At 45.5% G+C, this 17,186-nt stretch overlaps 1 protein-coding gene across 4 annotated transcripts in view; it reads right to left on the bottom strand.

Moving 5' to 3' along the window:
* The window catches only part of LOC118390056 (protein KIBRA-like), a 41,466-nt gene that overhangs the window by 22,670 nt on the left and 1,610 nt on the right, over positions 1 to 17,186 (bottom strand). For 3 of the 4 annotated variants that reach the window (XM_052456987.1, XM_035780217.2, XM_052456986.1), the window contains 7 exons: positions 13,516 to 13,625; positions 13,103 to 13,306; positions 12,593 to 12,669; positions 11,609 to 11,688; positions 10,415 to 10,544; positions 2,317 to 2,466; positions 2,017 to 2,087 (listed from right to left, as the gene is read on the bottom strand). In XM_052456987.1, coding sequence (XP_052312947.1) covers positions 2,017 to 2,087; positions 2,317 to 2,466; positions 10,415 to 10,544; positions 11,609 to 11,688; positions 12,593 to 12,669; positions 13,103 to 13,306; positions 13,516 to 13,625 — 822 coding nt within the window. Of the gene's footprint in view, positions 1 to 2,016; positions 2,088 to 2,316; positions 2,467 to 10,414; positions 10,545 to 11,608; positions 11,689 to 12,592; positions 12,670 to 13,102; positions 13,307 to 13,515; positions 13,626 to 14,901; positions 14,997 to 17,186 lie in introns of those variants that run through there. The other variant, XM_052456988.1, reaches the window with a different exon arrangement.

The following is a 17,186-nucleotide window of genomic DNA, read 5'->3' as shown; positions in this document are numbered from 1 at the left end:
ATAAATTTGATTTGATTTTGATTCATATTCGTTGCCAAACCCACTGGCTCCAGGTCATCTATAAGTCTTTGCTAGGTAAAGCCCCACCTTACCTCAGCTCATTGGTCACCATAGCAGCACCCACCCATAGCACACACCGCAGCAAGTATCTTTCACTGGTCACCCCCAAAGCCAATTCCTCCTTTGGCCGCCTTTCCTTCCAGTTCTCTGCTGCCAATGACTGGAACGAATTGCGAAAATCACTGAAGCTGGAGACTCATATCTCCCACTCTAACTTTAAGCACCAGCTGTCAGAGCAGCTCACAGATCACTTCACATAGCCCATCTATAAATAACCCATCCAACTACCTCATCCCCATACAGTTATTTATTTTTGTGCTCCTTTGCACTCCAGTATCTCTACTTACACATTCATCTTCTGCACATCTATCACCCCAGTGTTTAATTGCTAAATTGTAATTATTTCCACACTATGGCCTATTTATTGCCTTACCTCCCTTATCTTAACTCATTTGCACACACTGTATAGACTTTTCTATTGTGTTATTGACTGATTGTTTGTTTATTCCATGTGTAACTCTGTTGTTGTTTGTGTCGCACTGCTTTGCTTTATCTCGACTAGGTCACAGTTGTAAATGAGAACTTCTCAACTAGCCTACCTGTTTAAATAAAAGGTCAAATATATATTTTTTTAACAGTTATGAAAACTTAGGACACTAAAGAGGCCTTTCTACTGACTCTGAAAAACACCAAAAGAAAGATGCCCAGGGTCCCTGCTCATCTGTGTGAACGTGCCTTAGGCATGCTGCAAGGAGGCATGAGGACTGCAGATGTGGCCAGGGCAATACCTTGCAATGTCCGTACTGTGAGACACCTAAGACAGCACTACAGGGAGACAGGATGGACAGCTGATCCTCCTCGCAGTGGCAGACCACATGTAACAACACCTGCACAGGATCAGTACATCCAAACATCACACCTGCGGGACAGGTACAGGATGGCAACAACAACTGCACGAGTTACACCAGGCACGCACAATCCCTTTAGCAATGCCCAGACTGTCCGCAATAGGCTGAGAGAGGGTGGACTGAGGGCTTGTAGGCCTGTTGCAATGCAGGTCCTCATCAGACATCACTGGCTACAACGTCGCCTATGTGCACAAACCCACCGTCGCTGGACCAGTCAGGACTGGCAAAAAGTGCTCTTTACTGACAGGGTGCGGTTTTGTCTCACCAGGGGTAATGGTCGGATTTGCGTTTATCGTCGAAGGAATGAGCGTTACACCGAGGCCTGAACGATTTGGAGGTGGAGGGTCTATGATGGTCTGGGGCGATGTGGCACAGCATCATCGGACTGAGCTTGTTGTCATTGCAGGAAATCTCAAAGCTGTGCGTTGCAGGGAAGTTGCATCCACCTCCCTCATGTGGTACCCTTCCTGCAGGCTCATCCTGACATGACCCTCCAGCATGACAATGCCACCAGCCATACTGCTCGTTCGGTGCGTGATTTCCTGTAAGACAGGAATGTCAGTGTTCTGCCATGGCCAGCGAAGAGCCCGGATCTCAATCCCATTGAGCACGTCTGGGACCTGTTGGATCGGAGGCTAAGGGCTAGGGCAATTCCACCCAGAAATGTCTGGGAACTTGCAGGTGCCTTGGTGGAAAAGTGGGGTAACATCTCACAGCAAGAACTGGCAAATCTGGTGCAGTCCTTGAGGAGGAGATGCACTGCAGTACTTAATGCAGCTGGTGGCCACACCAGATACAGACTGTTACTTTTGATTTTGACCCCCCTTTGTTCAGGGACACATTATTCCATTTCTGTTAGTCACATGTCTTTGGAACTTGTTCCATTTGTCTCAGTTGTTGAATCTTATGTTAATACAAATATTTACACATGTTAAGTTTTCTGAAAATAAACACAGTTGACAATAAGAGGACGTTACTTTTTTTGCTGAGTTTATATATAGACTGATGGGTTGTGTTGCGAATGAGTCATCTGGGTTACACAAGTTACCTTCTATTTGCTTCTTCATACTTCAGACTCAGTCGCACCTTCTCTGCCAAGTTGTTGGTGTTGGTCACAAACTATATCAAACAAAAATCAAGGTGTGTGACAAAGCTACATTCTGATCAATTAGTGACGCAAACAGTGCATTGTAACCTTATTCCTGTTCATTAGGGCACACCAAAGGGAAACATTTTGAGACGGAAAAATTAAAACAAAGCATTTCCTATTGGACAAGTCCAGGTATTCCCTCACAATTTCAGTCTATTGTCTTCCGTGCCAACTGAACAGACCCTCCCCCCCGCTCACCTCAGCAGGTATGTTGGTCTGGGATCCGGCTTCGGAGTAGAGGCGGGGGATGTACAGCTCAGAGTTGGCCAGGGAGGGGCTGCTGCCCCACAGGTCAGACTGAGAACCCACCGAGTCCAACTGGAAGCCATCCTTAAGCACTGCTAGTTTCTACAGGGAGAGGAGACCGACACATACAGGCTTAACAAAATCAGAGATAGTGAAATCAAAATGGAATAGTATGTTTTATGTCCTTTGCTGCGTGTCTTACATCCACAAAGCTCCTATCCTATGGTATAAATCTATAACACATATCATCATCATAGAGATAGGCAGTTACCTTTATCTCTGTCTAAAAGGAAACACCAACATAAAAAGTGTCTTAATATGGTGTTGGGCCACCATGAACCAGAACAGTTTCAATGCACCGTGGTTTAGATTTAGGGTCTGGAACTCTATTGTAGGGATGTGACACCATTCTTCCACAATACATTCCATAACTTGGTGTTGTGTTAATGGTGCTGCAAAACACTGTCTCAGTCGCCACTTCAAAATGTTCAATTGGGTTGAAGCCTGGTGACTGACATGGCATACATCATTTTCATATTTATCAAACCATTCAGTGCCCTGTGGATGGGGGCATTGTCATGCTATGGGGGCATAACCATGGTACCCAAAATAATGGCCTGCCCTAGATTTTTATACATGACCCTAAGCATGATGGGATGTTAATTTCTTAATTATTTCAGGAACCACACCTGTGTGGAAGCACCTGCTTTCAATATACTTCAATATACTCGGCTCCGGGCAGCCGAGCGGAAATGGAGGAAAACTCGCCTCCCTGCGGACCTGGCATCCTTTCACTCCCTCCTCTATACATTTTCCTCCTCTGTCTCTGCTGCTAAAGCCACTTTCTACCACTCTAAATTCCAAGCATCTGCCTCTAACCCTAGGAAGCTCTTTGCCACCTTCTCCTCCCTCCTGAATCCTCCCCCCTCCCTCTCTGCAGATGACTTCGTCAACCATTTTGAAAAGAAGGTCGACGACATCCGATCCTCGTTTGCTAAGTCAAACGACACCGCTGATTCTGCTCACACTGCCCTACCCTGTGCTCTGACCTCTTTCTCCCCTCTCTCTCCAGATGAAATCTCGCGTCTTGTGACGGCCGGCCGCCCAACAACCTGCCCGCTTGACCCTATCCCCTCCTCTCTTCTCCAGACCATTTCCGGAGACCTTCTCCCTTACCTCACCTCGCTCATCAACTCATCCCTGACCGCTGGCTACGTCCCTTCCGTCTTCAAGAGAGCGAGAGTTGCACCCCTTCTGAAAAAACCTACACTCGATCCCTCCGATGTCAACAACTACAGACCAGTATCCCTTCTTTCTTTTCTCTCCAAAACTCTTGAACGTGCCGTCCTTGGCCAGCTCTCCCGCTATCTCTCTCAGAATGACCTTCTTGATCCAAATCAGTCAGGTTTCAAGACTAGTCATTCAACTGAGACTGCTCTTCTCTGTATCACGGAGGCGCTCCGCACCGCTAAAGCTAACTCTCTCTCCTCTGCTCTCATCCTTCTAGACCTATCGGCTGCCTTCGATACTGTGAACCATCAGATCCTCCTCTCCACCCTCTCCGAGTTGGGCATCTCCGGCGCGGCCCACGCTTGGATTGCGTCCTACCTGACAGGTCGCTCCTACCAGGTGGCGTGGCGAGAATCTGTCTCCTCACCACGCGCTCTCACCACTGGTGTCCCCCAGGGCTCTGTTCTAGGCCCTCTCCTATTCTCGCTATACACCAAGTCACTTGGCTCTGTCATAACCTCACATGGTCTCTCCTATCATTGCTATGCAGACGACACACAATTAATCTTCTCCTTTCCCCTTTCTGATGACCAGGTGGCGAATCGCATCTCTGCATGTCTGGCAGACATATCAGTGTGGATGACGGATCACCACCTCAAGCTGAACCTCGGCAAGACGGAGCTGCTCTTCCTCCCGGGGAAGGACTGCCCGTTCCATGATCTCGCCATCACGGTTGACAACTCCATTGTGTCCTCCTCCCAGAGCGCTAAGAACCTTGGCGTGATCCTGGACAACACCCTGTCGTTCTCAACTAACATCAAGGCGGTGGCCCGTTCCTGTAGGTTCATGCTCTACAACATCCGCAGAGTACGACCCTGCCTCACACAGGAAGCGGCGCAGGTCCTAATCCAGGCACTTGTCATCTCCCGTCTGGATTACTGCAACTCGCTGATGGCTGGGCTCCCTGCCTGTGCCATTAAACCCCTACAACTCATCCAGAACGCTGCAGCCCGTCTGGTGTTCAACCTTCCCAAGTTCTCTCACGTCACCCCGCTCCTCCGCTCTCTCCACTGGCTTCCAGTTGAAGCTCGCATCCGCTACAAGACCATGGTGCTTGCCTACGGAGCTGTGAGGGGAACGGCACCTCAGTACCTCCAGGCTCTGATCAGGCCCTACACCCAAACAAGGGCACTGCGTTCATCCACCTCTGGCCTGCTCGCCTCCCTACCACTGAGGAAGTACAGTTCCCACTCAGCCCAGTCAAAACTGTTCGCTGCTCTGGCCTCCCAATGGTGGAACAAACTCCCTCACGACGCCAGGACAGCGGAGTCAATCACCACCTTCCGGAGACACCTGAAACCCCACCTCTTTAAGGAATACCTAGGATAGGATAAAGTAATCCTTCTCACCCCCCCCCTTAAAAGATTTAGATGCACTATTGTAAAGTGGCTGTTCCACTGGATGTCATAAGGTGAATGCACCAATTTGTAAGTCGCTCTGGATAAGAGCGTCTGCTAACTGACTTAAATGTAGATGTTTCCCCCAAATACTCATGCGTTTCAATATTTTGGCAGATACTTGTAGACGAGTACTGTACATGGCATAAAGATGTGTTTTTGAAATGGGAAACCTTTTCGCAACAGTGGCCAAAAACAGTAACCTACTTTTAAAGCTGTGCTGGTCTTTAAGGTTGTTGATAGATTTCATACATGGCTCAGCACTGAAGCATGGAGTGGAATAAACCTTATCTTGACTATTGTAAACAAGTAGAAACAGCAAAGAAGACGGCCACCGAGGCTCCCCTTGGACACAATGCTGACTGAGTAGGGCAGGCTTCATAGAGTACAGTTACATGCACAATGATACGATTGTGAATGGTCAGAATAATACACTGAAATATAAGCAACATGTAAAGTGTGTCTCATGAGCTGAAATTAAAGATCCCAGAACTTGTCCATACTCACAAATGGCTTATTTCTCAAAAAACAAATTTGTTTACATCCCTTTTAGTGAGCATTTCTTCTTGTCAAAATAATCCAACCACCTGACAGGTGTGGCATATCAAGAAGCTGATTAAACAGCATGATCATTACACAGGTGAACTTGAGCTGGGGACAAGAAAAGGCCACTCTAAAATGTACAGATTTGTCACACAACACAATGCCACAGACAACTCAACTTGAGGGAGCGTGAAATTGGCATGCTGACTGCAGGAATGTCCACTCGAGCTGTTGCCAGTGAATTGAATGTTAATTTCTCTACCATAACCTGCCTCCGTCATTAAGTGAATTTGGCATAAAGTCCAACCGGCATCACAACCGCAGACCACCTCGCCAGCCCAGGACCTCCACAGCCGGCTTCTTCACCTGCAACATTGACTGAGACCAGCCAATCATGTGAAATTTATTTCAATTGCCCGATTTCCTTATATGAACTGTAACTCAGTAAAATCATTCCAAATTGTTGCATGTTGCATTTTTGTTCCACAAAGATCGATTTATACACACACAACATTCATCAGTCTACCTTATGGGACTTCGATAAATGCCGAAAATAGCCAATCAAAATAAACGTTCTACCACAGTGACCATGTTTTTTTTGTGGCGCCTATTTGATTCCGAGTTCGGACATACAGTGCCATTGGAATGTATTCAGACCTCTTAACCTTTTCCACATTTTGTAACAGCCTTATTGTAAAATGCATAGTTTTTCCCCCCTCATCAAATCTACACAATACTCCATAATGACAAGCAAAAACAGATTATTGAACATTTTGCTAATTTATTACAAATTTAAAACTGAAATAACACATTTACATAAGTATTCAGACCCTTTACTCAGTACTTTGTTGAAGCACTTTTCAGGTCTCTCCAGAGATGTTCGATCGGGTTCAAGTCCGGGCCCTGGTTGGGCCACTCAAGGAGAGTGAATGTCCTTGAGTGTGTGGTCTTGGCTGTGTGCTTAGGGTCGTTGTCCTGTTTGAACGTGAACCTTCGCTCCAGTCGGAGGTCCTGAGCACTCTGGAGCAGGTTTTCATCAAGGATCTCTCTGTACTTTGCGCAGTTCAACTTACCCTCGATCCTGGACTAGTCTCCCAGTCCCTGCCGATTAAAAACATCCCCAGAGCATGATGCTGCTACCACCATGCTTCACCGTAGGGATGGTGCCTGGTTTCCTCCAGATGTGAAGCTTGGAATACAGGCCAAAGAGTTCAATACTGGTTTCATCAGACCAGAGAATCTTGTTTCTCATGGTCTGAGAGTCTTTAGGTGCCTTTTGGTAAACTCCAAGCGGGCTGTCTTTTACTGAAGAGGTGGCTTCCATCTGGCCACTCTACCTTAAAGGCCTGATTGGTGAGTGCTGCAGAGATGGGAGAAACTTCCAGAAGGACAACCACAGGAGGAACTCTAGAGCTCTATCAGTGACCATCAGATTCTTGGTCACCTCCCTGACCAATGTCTTTCTCCCCCGATTGCTCAGTTTGGCCAGGCGGCCAGCTCTAGGAAGAGTCTTGGTGGTTCCAAACTAGTTTTATTTAAGACTGATGGAGGCCACTGTGTTCTTGGGGACCTTCAACGCTGCAGACATGTTTTGGTACCCTTCCCCAGATCTGTGCCTCGACACAATAGTTTCTTAGAGCTCTACGGACAATTCCTTTGACCTCAAGGCTTGGTTTTTGCTCTGACATGCACTGTCAACTGTGGGACCTTACATAGAGAGGTGTGTGCCTTTCTAAATCATGTCCAATCAATTGAATTTAGCACAGGTGGACTCCAATCAAGTTGTAGAAACATCAAGGATGCACCTGAGTTCAATTTTGAGTTTCATAGCAAAGGGTCTGAATACTTATACCTTGTTTATTTTTTTTAGACATTTGCAAAATATCTACAAACCAGTTTTTGCTTAGTCATTATAGGGTATTTTGTGTAGATTGCTGAGGAAAAACATTTAAATCCATTTTAGAATAAGGCTGTAACAAACAAAATGTTGAAAAAGTAAAGGGGTCTGAATACTTTCCAAAAGTAACGTATACTCTACATCACCAGACGTATGTGGACACCTGCTCGACAAACATCTCAATCCAAAATCATGGACATGAATATGTAGTTGGTCCCCCATTTGCTGCGTAACAGCCTCCACTCTTCTAGGAAGGCTTTCCACTAGATATTGGAACATTGCTGTGGGGACTTGCTTCCACACAGCCACAAAAGCATAGTGAGGTCGGGCACTGATGTTGGGCGAGTAGGCCAGGCTCGCAGTCGAAACTCCAGTTCATCCCAAAGGTGTTTGATTGGGTTGAGGCCAGGGCTCTGGGCAAGCCAGTCAAGTTCTTCCACACAGATCTCGACAAACCATTTCTTTATTCGCCTCGCTTTGTGCACAGGGGCACGGTCATGCTGAAACAGGAAAGGGCCTTCCCCAAACTATTGCCACAAAGTTGGAAGCACAGAATCGTCTAGATTTCCCTTCACTGGAACTACGGGGCCTAGCCCAAAGCATGAAAAACAGCCCCAGAGCATTATTCCTCCTCCACCAAACTTTACAGTTGGCACTATGCATTTCGGGCAGGTAGTGTTCTCCTGGCATCCGCCAAACCCAGATTCGTCCGTCGGACTGGCAGATGGTGGAGCGTAATTAATCACTTCAGAGAACGTGTTTCCACTGCTCCAGAGGCCAATGGAGCTTTACACAATTCCAGCCGACACTTGGCATTCCGCATGGAAACCCATTTCATGAAGCTCCCGATGAACAGTTCTTCTGCTGACGTTGCTTCCAGATGCAGTTTGGAACTCAGTAGGGAGTGTTGCAGAGGACAGAAGATTTTTTACGCGCTTTGCGCTTCAGCATTTGGGGGTCCCGCTCCTAGCCGTTTCCACTTCACAATAAGAGCACTTACAGTTGAGCAGGGTAGCTCTGGCTGGGCAGAAATTTGACCAAATGACTTGTTGGAAAGGTGGCATCCTATGACGATGCCACGTTGAAAGCCACTGAGCTCTTCGGTACAGGCCATTCTACTGACAATGTTTGTCTATGAGGATTTCATGGCTGTGTGCTCAATTTGTTTTTTTACACTTGTCAGTAAGGGATGTGGCTGAAATAACAGAATCCAATAATTTGAAGGGGTTTCCACATACTTTAGGCCATGTAGTGTAAAGTTTATATGTGAAACCAATTTCTATAGATGCACACTTTGTTCTTCTGAAATCACTTTGGTCGCGCAAAAGGAGGAAGTTCGTGCTAGAACATGTGCGGATCAAATACACCGCTTTCACGCTGATTAAGGCGTTTGAAAGATTGCTCAGAAAATCAGGTGTTTTAATCTGCATATGCTTACTTAAAATATGACCGTACGCCGATTAAGATAAGCAAAGTAAGGTGTTTACATGACTAATGCCATAATTCGTCTACTGCCACAATCAGTTTATTACCTAATTATATGATCATGTAAACGTACTCACACACTGCAGTCAGACAGACACTGCAAAGCCAACACACATACAACTGAACTGTCAGTGGCAGAAGGCTGGGGAGGTGAGGCATCCCAGTGGGGGGGGGCTATCCCAGGGGGGGATCATGGGGGCTATGCATTATTAAACACAACCCAGCCCCTACTAACAAACACTTTGTTGTTTTCTACAGCTGCTGCCACCAAGATTAAAAACGGGACGTGTGTGTGTGTGTGTGTGTGTGTGTGTGTGTGTGTGTGTGTGTATATATATACACACACACACACACGTCTCACCCGACATTTCCTAAGCGGAGTTGGGAGCATGTAGTAGGCAGGCGAATACCACCCACGCACTCCTCTGTCTCAGCTTCTAAGTCTCAGCCTGCTGGTGCATCATAGACTGAGCAGCAAAGTCATGGCAGGAATATGTATGAGTCTGTTCGTCTGCCGAGGGGACGCAGGGACATGAGGGGAGACGGAGAAGTTGCAGGGGACAGAGGAAAAGAGGGAGGGTGATGCCCCAGCGGAGGGAAAACTGAGCAGTGTGAGATGAAGAGGTATCCGTCTACCAGAGACTGAGAGATTGTGCGTTCCTGGTGTAACACGGGCAGTCATTGCTGCCATCCTGTACCCGTCCCGCAGGTGTGATGTTTAGACGTACCGATCCTGTTCCGGTGTTGTTACACGTGGTCAGCCACTGAGGACGATCAGCTGTCCGTCCTGTAGTGCCGTCTTAGGCGTCTCACAGTACGGACATTGCAATTTATTGCCCTGGCCACATCTGCAGTCCTCATGCCTCCTTGCAGCATGCCTAAGGCACATTCACACAGATGAGCAGGGACCCTGGGCATCTTTCTTTTGATGTTTTTCAGAGTCAGTAGAAAGGCCTCTTTAGTGTCCTAAGTTTTCATAACTGTGACCTTAATTGCCTACCGTCTGTAAGCTGTTTGTGTCTTAACGACCGTTCCACAGGTGCATGTTCATTCATTGTTTCTAGTTCATTGAACAAGCATGGGAAACTGTGAAGTTATTTGGATCTTTACGAATTATCTTTGGCCAGGGTCCTGAAAAGGGGACGTTTCTTTTTTTGCTGGGTTTCTCTCTGCACACAACACCTGACCGACATCCCATCTTATCCATTCACCAACCCCTCTCCCTCCCTCATCCCCCGCTCCTCCCATCAAATCAATGTTTATTTGTCACGTGCGGCAAATACAACACGTGTAGACCTTATAGTGAAATGCTTACTTACAAGCCCTAACCAACAGTGCAGTTTAAATAAAAAAAATTAAAAAGGTATTAGGTAAACAAAGAAATTAGTGAAAATAACAGTAGCGGCGGCTATATACAGGTGGTACCGTCCCTGCTTACCTGCATGAGCTCCTGTTTCTCCTTCTCCCCGGAGCTGATGGCGTCCCGGATGGACTTGACCTCGTTCAGGGTGGCCTGCTCATCGTGAAGCTTGACACCGTAAGGCACGCTGGACACCTTGTGGTTGATCCTGGAGGGAGGCACACGGTGGAAACAAATCAGAGAGTGACTTATTAAACAGTCTTGAAATAGCACATCTTCAGGTGTACTATCTGAGTTGTACATTTTTGCTCTCAGATTATTATTCTATAGTTTGTTGAAGAGGGATGTTGTTTACAAAAACATGATTCATTCAAACCTCCTACTTCAAACCATCCTGATCTAATCTCGACAGGAGTGACCAATAAGAAACTATGGATCCATTACAGGAGTCAAACTGGATTTAAAGGGCCACAGGTGTAGAGGGAGAGGAAAGAGCCCGTCAGCGACACAAGGAGAGAGACCATCCATTAGTGGCGGCAGCAGCATATATGTAAAGCCAGTCATCAGCAAGTCATGCGTGCAGCAGAACAACAGGTCTTTCCACATTCTTACAAGAGCAAAGGAGGGCGGGAGGGTGCATGCGAGGGAGGGGAGCAGCACTCCTCCATTACAGGCCAAGGAGAACTAGAACAAATGAAGCCTCTGTAAGCCTTTTCCACCTGGCTGTTAGAATAGATCCTCTTATTCTATTTCAGTCTTATGTTATAAAGATCCTAAGGTATTTTCTTTGGTAAAGGAGAGTTTAGGACTGACATAGGATGTTAGTGTGTTAGTATATTATTGTTGTTGTTTCATGAGGGTTGGTAAATGTCTTTGATATCAAATGAAGGTCACGGAAGAATGGATTGGAATCCAATAGAACCACTATGTATCTTGTCATTCATTTACAAAAACAAACATCACAGAAATGAGCCAGGACACAGCTTTTTCTACAAGACACATTGTAGAAGCAACACATCAGGCACTCCAAGAGAATTGTGTTTCGCGTGCAAAAATAGGGATATTTGACCCTTTTGAAGGTCATGCTTGAAATTACAATTGGAATCACTGTCTATGTAAATGGCAGCGAGTTGCCATTTCGACTATAGTGAGATGTGAGGGCCTCGAGGTTGTTGATGTGTTGACAACTGGAATTTTTCTGCAACTGTATGGAAAAAGCAGAAGCCTACTACTATGAAGTGTGATTGTGTAACGAGGTTGGGTTGCACTTACTCTTTCAGCGTTTCAAAGCCCTGCTCTTTGTACTGCAACTCTTGTTTCATGCAGGCTAGGTCTCTCTTCAACTTATTCACCTAAAGGAGACAAACACACAGGACTATAGTTATTTCACTGAAATGAAAAATGTCCAGGTCAAAATACTATTGATTACTGGGAATATGATCATATTCAGCATAGTCACCTGAGAGAAACACACAGTATACATTTACTGAAATAAAAAATGTCCAGTTGCAATACAATTGATTATTTGGCTATATTTGGGAACAGCTGATTCAAATAGAACCGATCGTGTTAGTTCCTTGCAGAAAAAGAATTAGGATATAACTGATAATGCACCTGATCGTATCTAATATGATTAAATATGATATGATTAAAACAAAACATTTGCTTATTGTACTTTTATGAAATGTGGAGGGGGGTCGACAAATAATCCAACAGTGTATTACTGTTACGCAACACCAACTGGCAGCTCTGGGAAGCGTCCCAAAATTGTACCCTATGTAGTACACTGCTTTTGACCAGAGTCCTATGGTCCCTGGTCAAAAGTAGTACACTATATAGGGAATAAAGTGCCATTTGGGATGCAGGCCTGGGTGCAGTTCTCAGACAAAGATGTCACTTACACACATTCCTCCTTTACAATGAGAAAGAGAGTTGGACACTCAGTCCCTTAGCAACAGCCCGTTGGACTAAGCCTATTTCATGCACTAATGTCTGCTTAGGGATGAGAATTAAGCCCCAACAGAAGACTTAAGAACATATGGGTATACACATCCATTCCTAATGTGACTGAACACAAGTAATGCAGGCCATAAATAAAGTACAGAGACGGTGTACAAAAACTGTGTTTTTGTACTACTTACAAAAATGTTTTATAGTACTACTGATATTGATTACTGCATTGTTGGGAAAGCGCATACAACAAAGGCATTTCATTGTACTTGTGAACGTGTCAAACTTGAAAGAGTGGTTTCTTACCCTACTTTTGGAAGTGACAATCTCGGCTTTGAGGATTTCTGGGTCATATTTACTGCTGGAGGATGATCTGGAATTCACTGCGGAAGATAAGATGAGATGGTGAGCCGGGGTGTTATCTAATCCACTACATCGCTTTATTCAACTTCAAGGCCCTTCTCATCAATTCCCTACATATTATCAAAGTACTTTAAATCACCACTTCAAGTCTGAGGAACAACAGAGGATTAGGCTTAGGAATGGAGTCAAGTTAAGTATTGTAGCGTGTATTAAAACTTTATTTTAAATGTTTTATAACTGACAACTTGAGTAAACTATGATGAGCTGCAATTCTATGATCAAATGTATTTGCACCTACCCAACAGAAATGTCAAACGCTTTGCATCACTCAGAAGACTAAGAGACTGGTCTTATAAAAGACTACCCCTATCACTCTAGTTCTCTTCCCCATTGCCACCTAGCCCCTTCGGTCACCCAATAACCCTGTCTCCCCTGGCTTGTCCCGGTCCTTACAGCTGGTCTGGGAGGTGGACCTGTCCCTCCAGGCGTTGTTGAGCTGGAGGTACTCTTGCTGGGCCAGGCGCAGGCGCTGCTCCTTCACCTGGTAAATCTCCTTCTGGGCACTCAGCGCGTCCTTGGCCACGTCCAGGTACTCCCGCAGCATGACCTCCTGCTCCCGCTGCCACTGGGCCCGCGGGTCCTCCAGCTGAGTGCTCTCTGATGGGGGAAGAGAAGGGGATGAGGAAAGATGGATCAATTGGAGAGGACAGGGAGACAGAACATAAGAAACAAGAATGGATGTGATAATATTTTTTGCTAATCACAATTTTGGATCATGATTTGACCGGTCATGTTTTTCCCACAAATGTGTGATGAATATGGGTGCAGGAAGCTTTAGTTATGGAGTATTGTATATCTGGACTCACTTGTGTTATGATCCACATAGTAGGCCCCGACATTGGGGTCGTAGGCCTCCTCCCAACCCACAGGCAGCTCATCTCCAATGCAGTCAGCAAATGTCAGAGGTTTAGTCTGCCTGAAAAATCACACACAATAAACAGTCAACTGATGGTAAAAATTAGAGAGGTGTCACAGCAAAAGTAAAATCAGGATGACCATGCCAAGATAGTGGGCCATCCAGAGTATATGTCAAGATAGATAATTTGGGGGCTACCACCATTGCTGTGTGTGTGTGTCTCTCTCTAATAGGGGGGGGGTCTAGTTAGAATGGGTCGCTATTCACCTCTGGCTTGCAAAGCACAATAGCCGGAAGCTGGGGCCTGGCATTCCACAAGTAGAGTTAACACATCGCCTGGAGGTTTCTGAGGCAACCAATCCAGGCCTTCCAACACAAGGCCAGAGTTCTGGATCACAGGAGATCCAGGAGGACCTCAGTGGCCACCACACACAAAGCACCTCAAAGCACTCACCAACAGGACCAATGTGCTAACGAAAAAAGTGAAGGGGCCTATTTGCTGAGTAACGGTCCAAAAATCAGCCTCTCTGGGTCTTTACATTAGCTGATTTGGATAGGCTACGATTGTCTTTTCCATGCTGCTCTAACTTGGCACAACCAGGATCACAATTGAATCCTAATTCTTCGCATAGCTCCTATAATATAAAACCCTGTGCTAAAGGACAGAATACAAATTATGCTAATGTTAACATTTTTGACAGAGTTATCAGCGGCAAAGCCGGCATGTACACTTTTAGGAAAATGTGTTATCTAGAACCTAAAGGGGTTATTCGGCTTTCCCCTTAGGTAGAACCCTTTTGGTTCCAGGTAGAACCCTTCCACAAGAGGGTTCTCCCTGGAACCCAAAAGTGTTCTCCTATGGGGACATCCGAAGAACCCTTTTGGAAGCCTTTTTTCTAAGAGTATAGGAAAACTTGTCTTGCTCAAACTCTTTTCTGCAGACTGAAGATATTACCATCCTCACAGAGCCTTTTGTTCAGGGTGAAACCGAACAGGTTCCTTTTTCACTTTATGCATAATTAAAAAGGGCCTGCAAAGACCCCCTTAGCCCCGTTCTAAATGTATCTCTCAAAGGAAAAGGCTTTGTTGAAAACAAACACATATCCCCCAAAAGCTGGCTGCTGCTGCAGGGTCCTTTGAGTGACCGTGTGCGCATCATATTATTTGATTAATTCCACTGTAGCTGTCCTCTCACCCCTGCAAATCCAACCCTTAAATCACTCTGAGCTGATGGCCCAACTCATCATCATTTCCCTCCGAGTACAGCTGACTCACTGTCTCATTCGACCAACCAGAGGGCTTTAATTAGGCCCAGAGCATAGCGTGAGGCACTCACTGGTTGTTCATTGGAATGCAAGACCTCTTCCAGTCTGTCTGAATAGGACGACACCAGGCTAGACATCTCTTCATCTCTTCAGACGGTGAAGAATCTTAAATAACACAATTTTAGGTAGTGAGTGACACACCTAAGACTACTATAATTGTCTTTTGTGACCCACAAGATAAAATAAATTCTGTTTCTTTACAGCGTTATCCATAACCTGTGTGATCCAGGAAATACCAGCCATAACCACACATTAGGAAAGCACTCCCCTGGAGGGCAGGGTTGATCAACATTCTATTTTTGTTGAACTGTGTGAGATCCTTACAATACTGGTTGTGGGCCTATATAGCGAGAGCGGCTTTCTGAGGCCCTAGTTGATGATTCTACAGGTTTAACCTCTAGCTAAGTGTTTCACACAAAGACCGGGGGTCTGGCATTTCCTGGTGAGCAGCAGTATTACAAGTTAGTTGAGTGAATGTCGGTGGTGAAAAACAATAGACAGGTTCGCAAACAAAGTCAAACACCCTGGCCCATGCCCTAACGCAAAGCGACAAAGCGTGCAGCCGAATGCAAACATGCGGGAGCATAACTGAGTCAGAGACTTTCAGTCAAAGCACTATACATTCCTCAAGTCAAATTTATGAGGCTCCAACCTACATTTCATAGAGCTCAAGGTCCAACAATAAAGTAGAGCTGCTAGTTGCTTCAGCTCCCCCCTGGCAACGGCTCAGTATCTGGGAGATAACATTCCATTCACCTGACAGAATGGGTTGGGTGCGTCACCATGAGGGTGGATAAACAATATGGCTGGCTGAGGTATGCGAATGCAGCCAAGAGATACTGACATGGCAGGGGCTCATTAGATGCATGTATGCATGCATACTGAAAAAAAATATAAAACGCAACATACAACATTTAGAAAGATTTCACTGAGTTACAGTTCATATAAGGAAATTAGTATATTGGGAGCCAGGCCCACCCACTGGGTAGCTAGGCCCAGCCAATAAAAATGAGTTTGAGGCAGCACATTTTCCACCAATAGGGCTGCCCAGTCTAATGGGAATTCATTATCATGATCAGGAGGCAGCAGGTAGCCTAGTGGTTAGAGCGTTGGTCTAGTAACTGAAAGATTGCAAGATCGAATCCCCAAACTGACAAGGTAAAAAAAAAAATGTTGTTCTGCCTCTGAACAAGGCAGTTAACCCGCTGTTCCTAGGATGCTAGGCTGTCTTCCTAGGCTGTGGATCCTAGGCCATCATTGAAAATAAGAATGTGTTGTTAACTGACTTGCCTAGTTAAATAAAGGTAAACATAAAATAAAAACATAACTCTGCATCAGCTGTTTCTTAGCAAGGCTACAGTAATGTCCTAGTGCTTAACTGCAGTGGAAAGAGATGTGAAAGTCCAATGACAGTTTTGGGCCAGTATGGATGTCAGGTTATTTCAGTCCCGAGTCCACTAATTTGAGAATGACTGGCTCATCTCAGTTTTAGTATTCTGGGCTGGCTTCATTCTACTGTGCCCCAACAGACCAGTGAACAGTTTAGGAGATGGGCCTATGAAGTACAGTAGACAGCCTGTCACTGTAAAGGGTCTATGTTCCTCACTTGACTTAACCCCTCGCCTCCCATTGTTGTCGTTGTTGTAAAGAAATGCATGCATGACTCCAGAAATTGAGAGGTTATACATGAATCCATTCTGGTACTGACACTGGTTTCCACATGCTAGTTGCAAGTTTTCAGGGCCTCATGCTGCATTTTGATCCTGTGCACCTTGGCAAGCAGTGAAAGGGATTTTAAATCATCAGTCTTTACTTTACCAGCCTCTGTGCTCAACCCTCCTCAGCTGTGCGTTTTAGGAATGTCTGTTAAGGTTTGTTCTTGCCATCTTGTTCTTGCTTCTACCAAGCCAACCTGTGGCAATTCACCAGGGAGGTGGGCAGATTGGTGACCTTGTGTCTGTCATGTTCTTGGTCTTATAATGAGGACTGCAATAATGACGGCAACCAAGGGAAAACAGGACTGGCTTTTGACACAAAGCCTATTTTCAAATCTTGCAATATAATATTAAAGCCTATCCTTATCCTAAAACAAAGCATAATAAAACCATAAAAACTCCCATAATCTCAAGCATTCCAGAATTAAGCTTTTAAAGAGATTTTGTGTCAAAGTCTGGGGGGACTCAAGTAACTGGTAAAATGATATTAGTTCCAGTCTATGGTTGAGTGTGTTTCTGTACAAATTCATTTCCCTCTCATGACGTCCTTCTAAGCACTGCATGCTTTGTACTGTAAATGG

The sequence above is a fragment of the Oncorhynchus keta genome, chromosome 11 (assembly GCF_023373465.1).
Source record: "Oncorhynchus keta strain PuntledgeMale-10-30-2019 chromosome 11, Oket_V2, whole genome shotgun sequence".
NCBI lineage: Eukaryota > Metazoa > Chordata > Actinopteri > Salmoniformes > Salmonidae > Oncorhynchus > Oncorhynchus keta.
The sequence above is the reverse complement of the archived record's forward strand: the minus strand, read 5'-3'. Positions and strand labels throughout refer to the sequence as shown.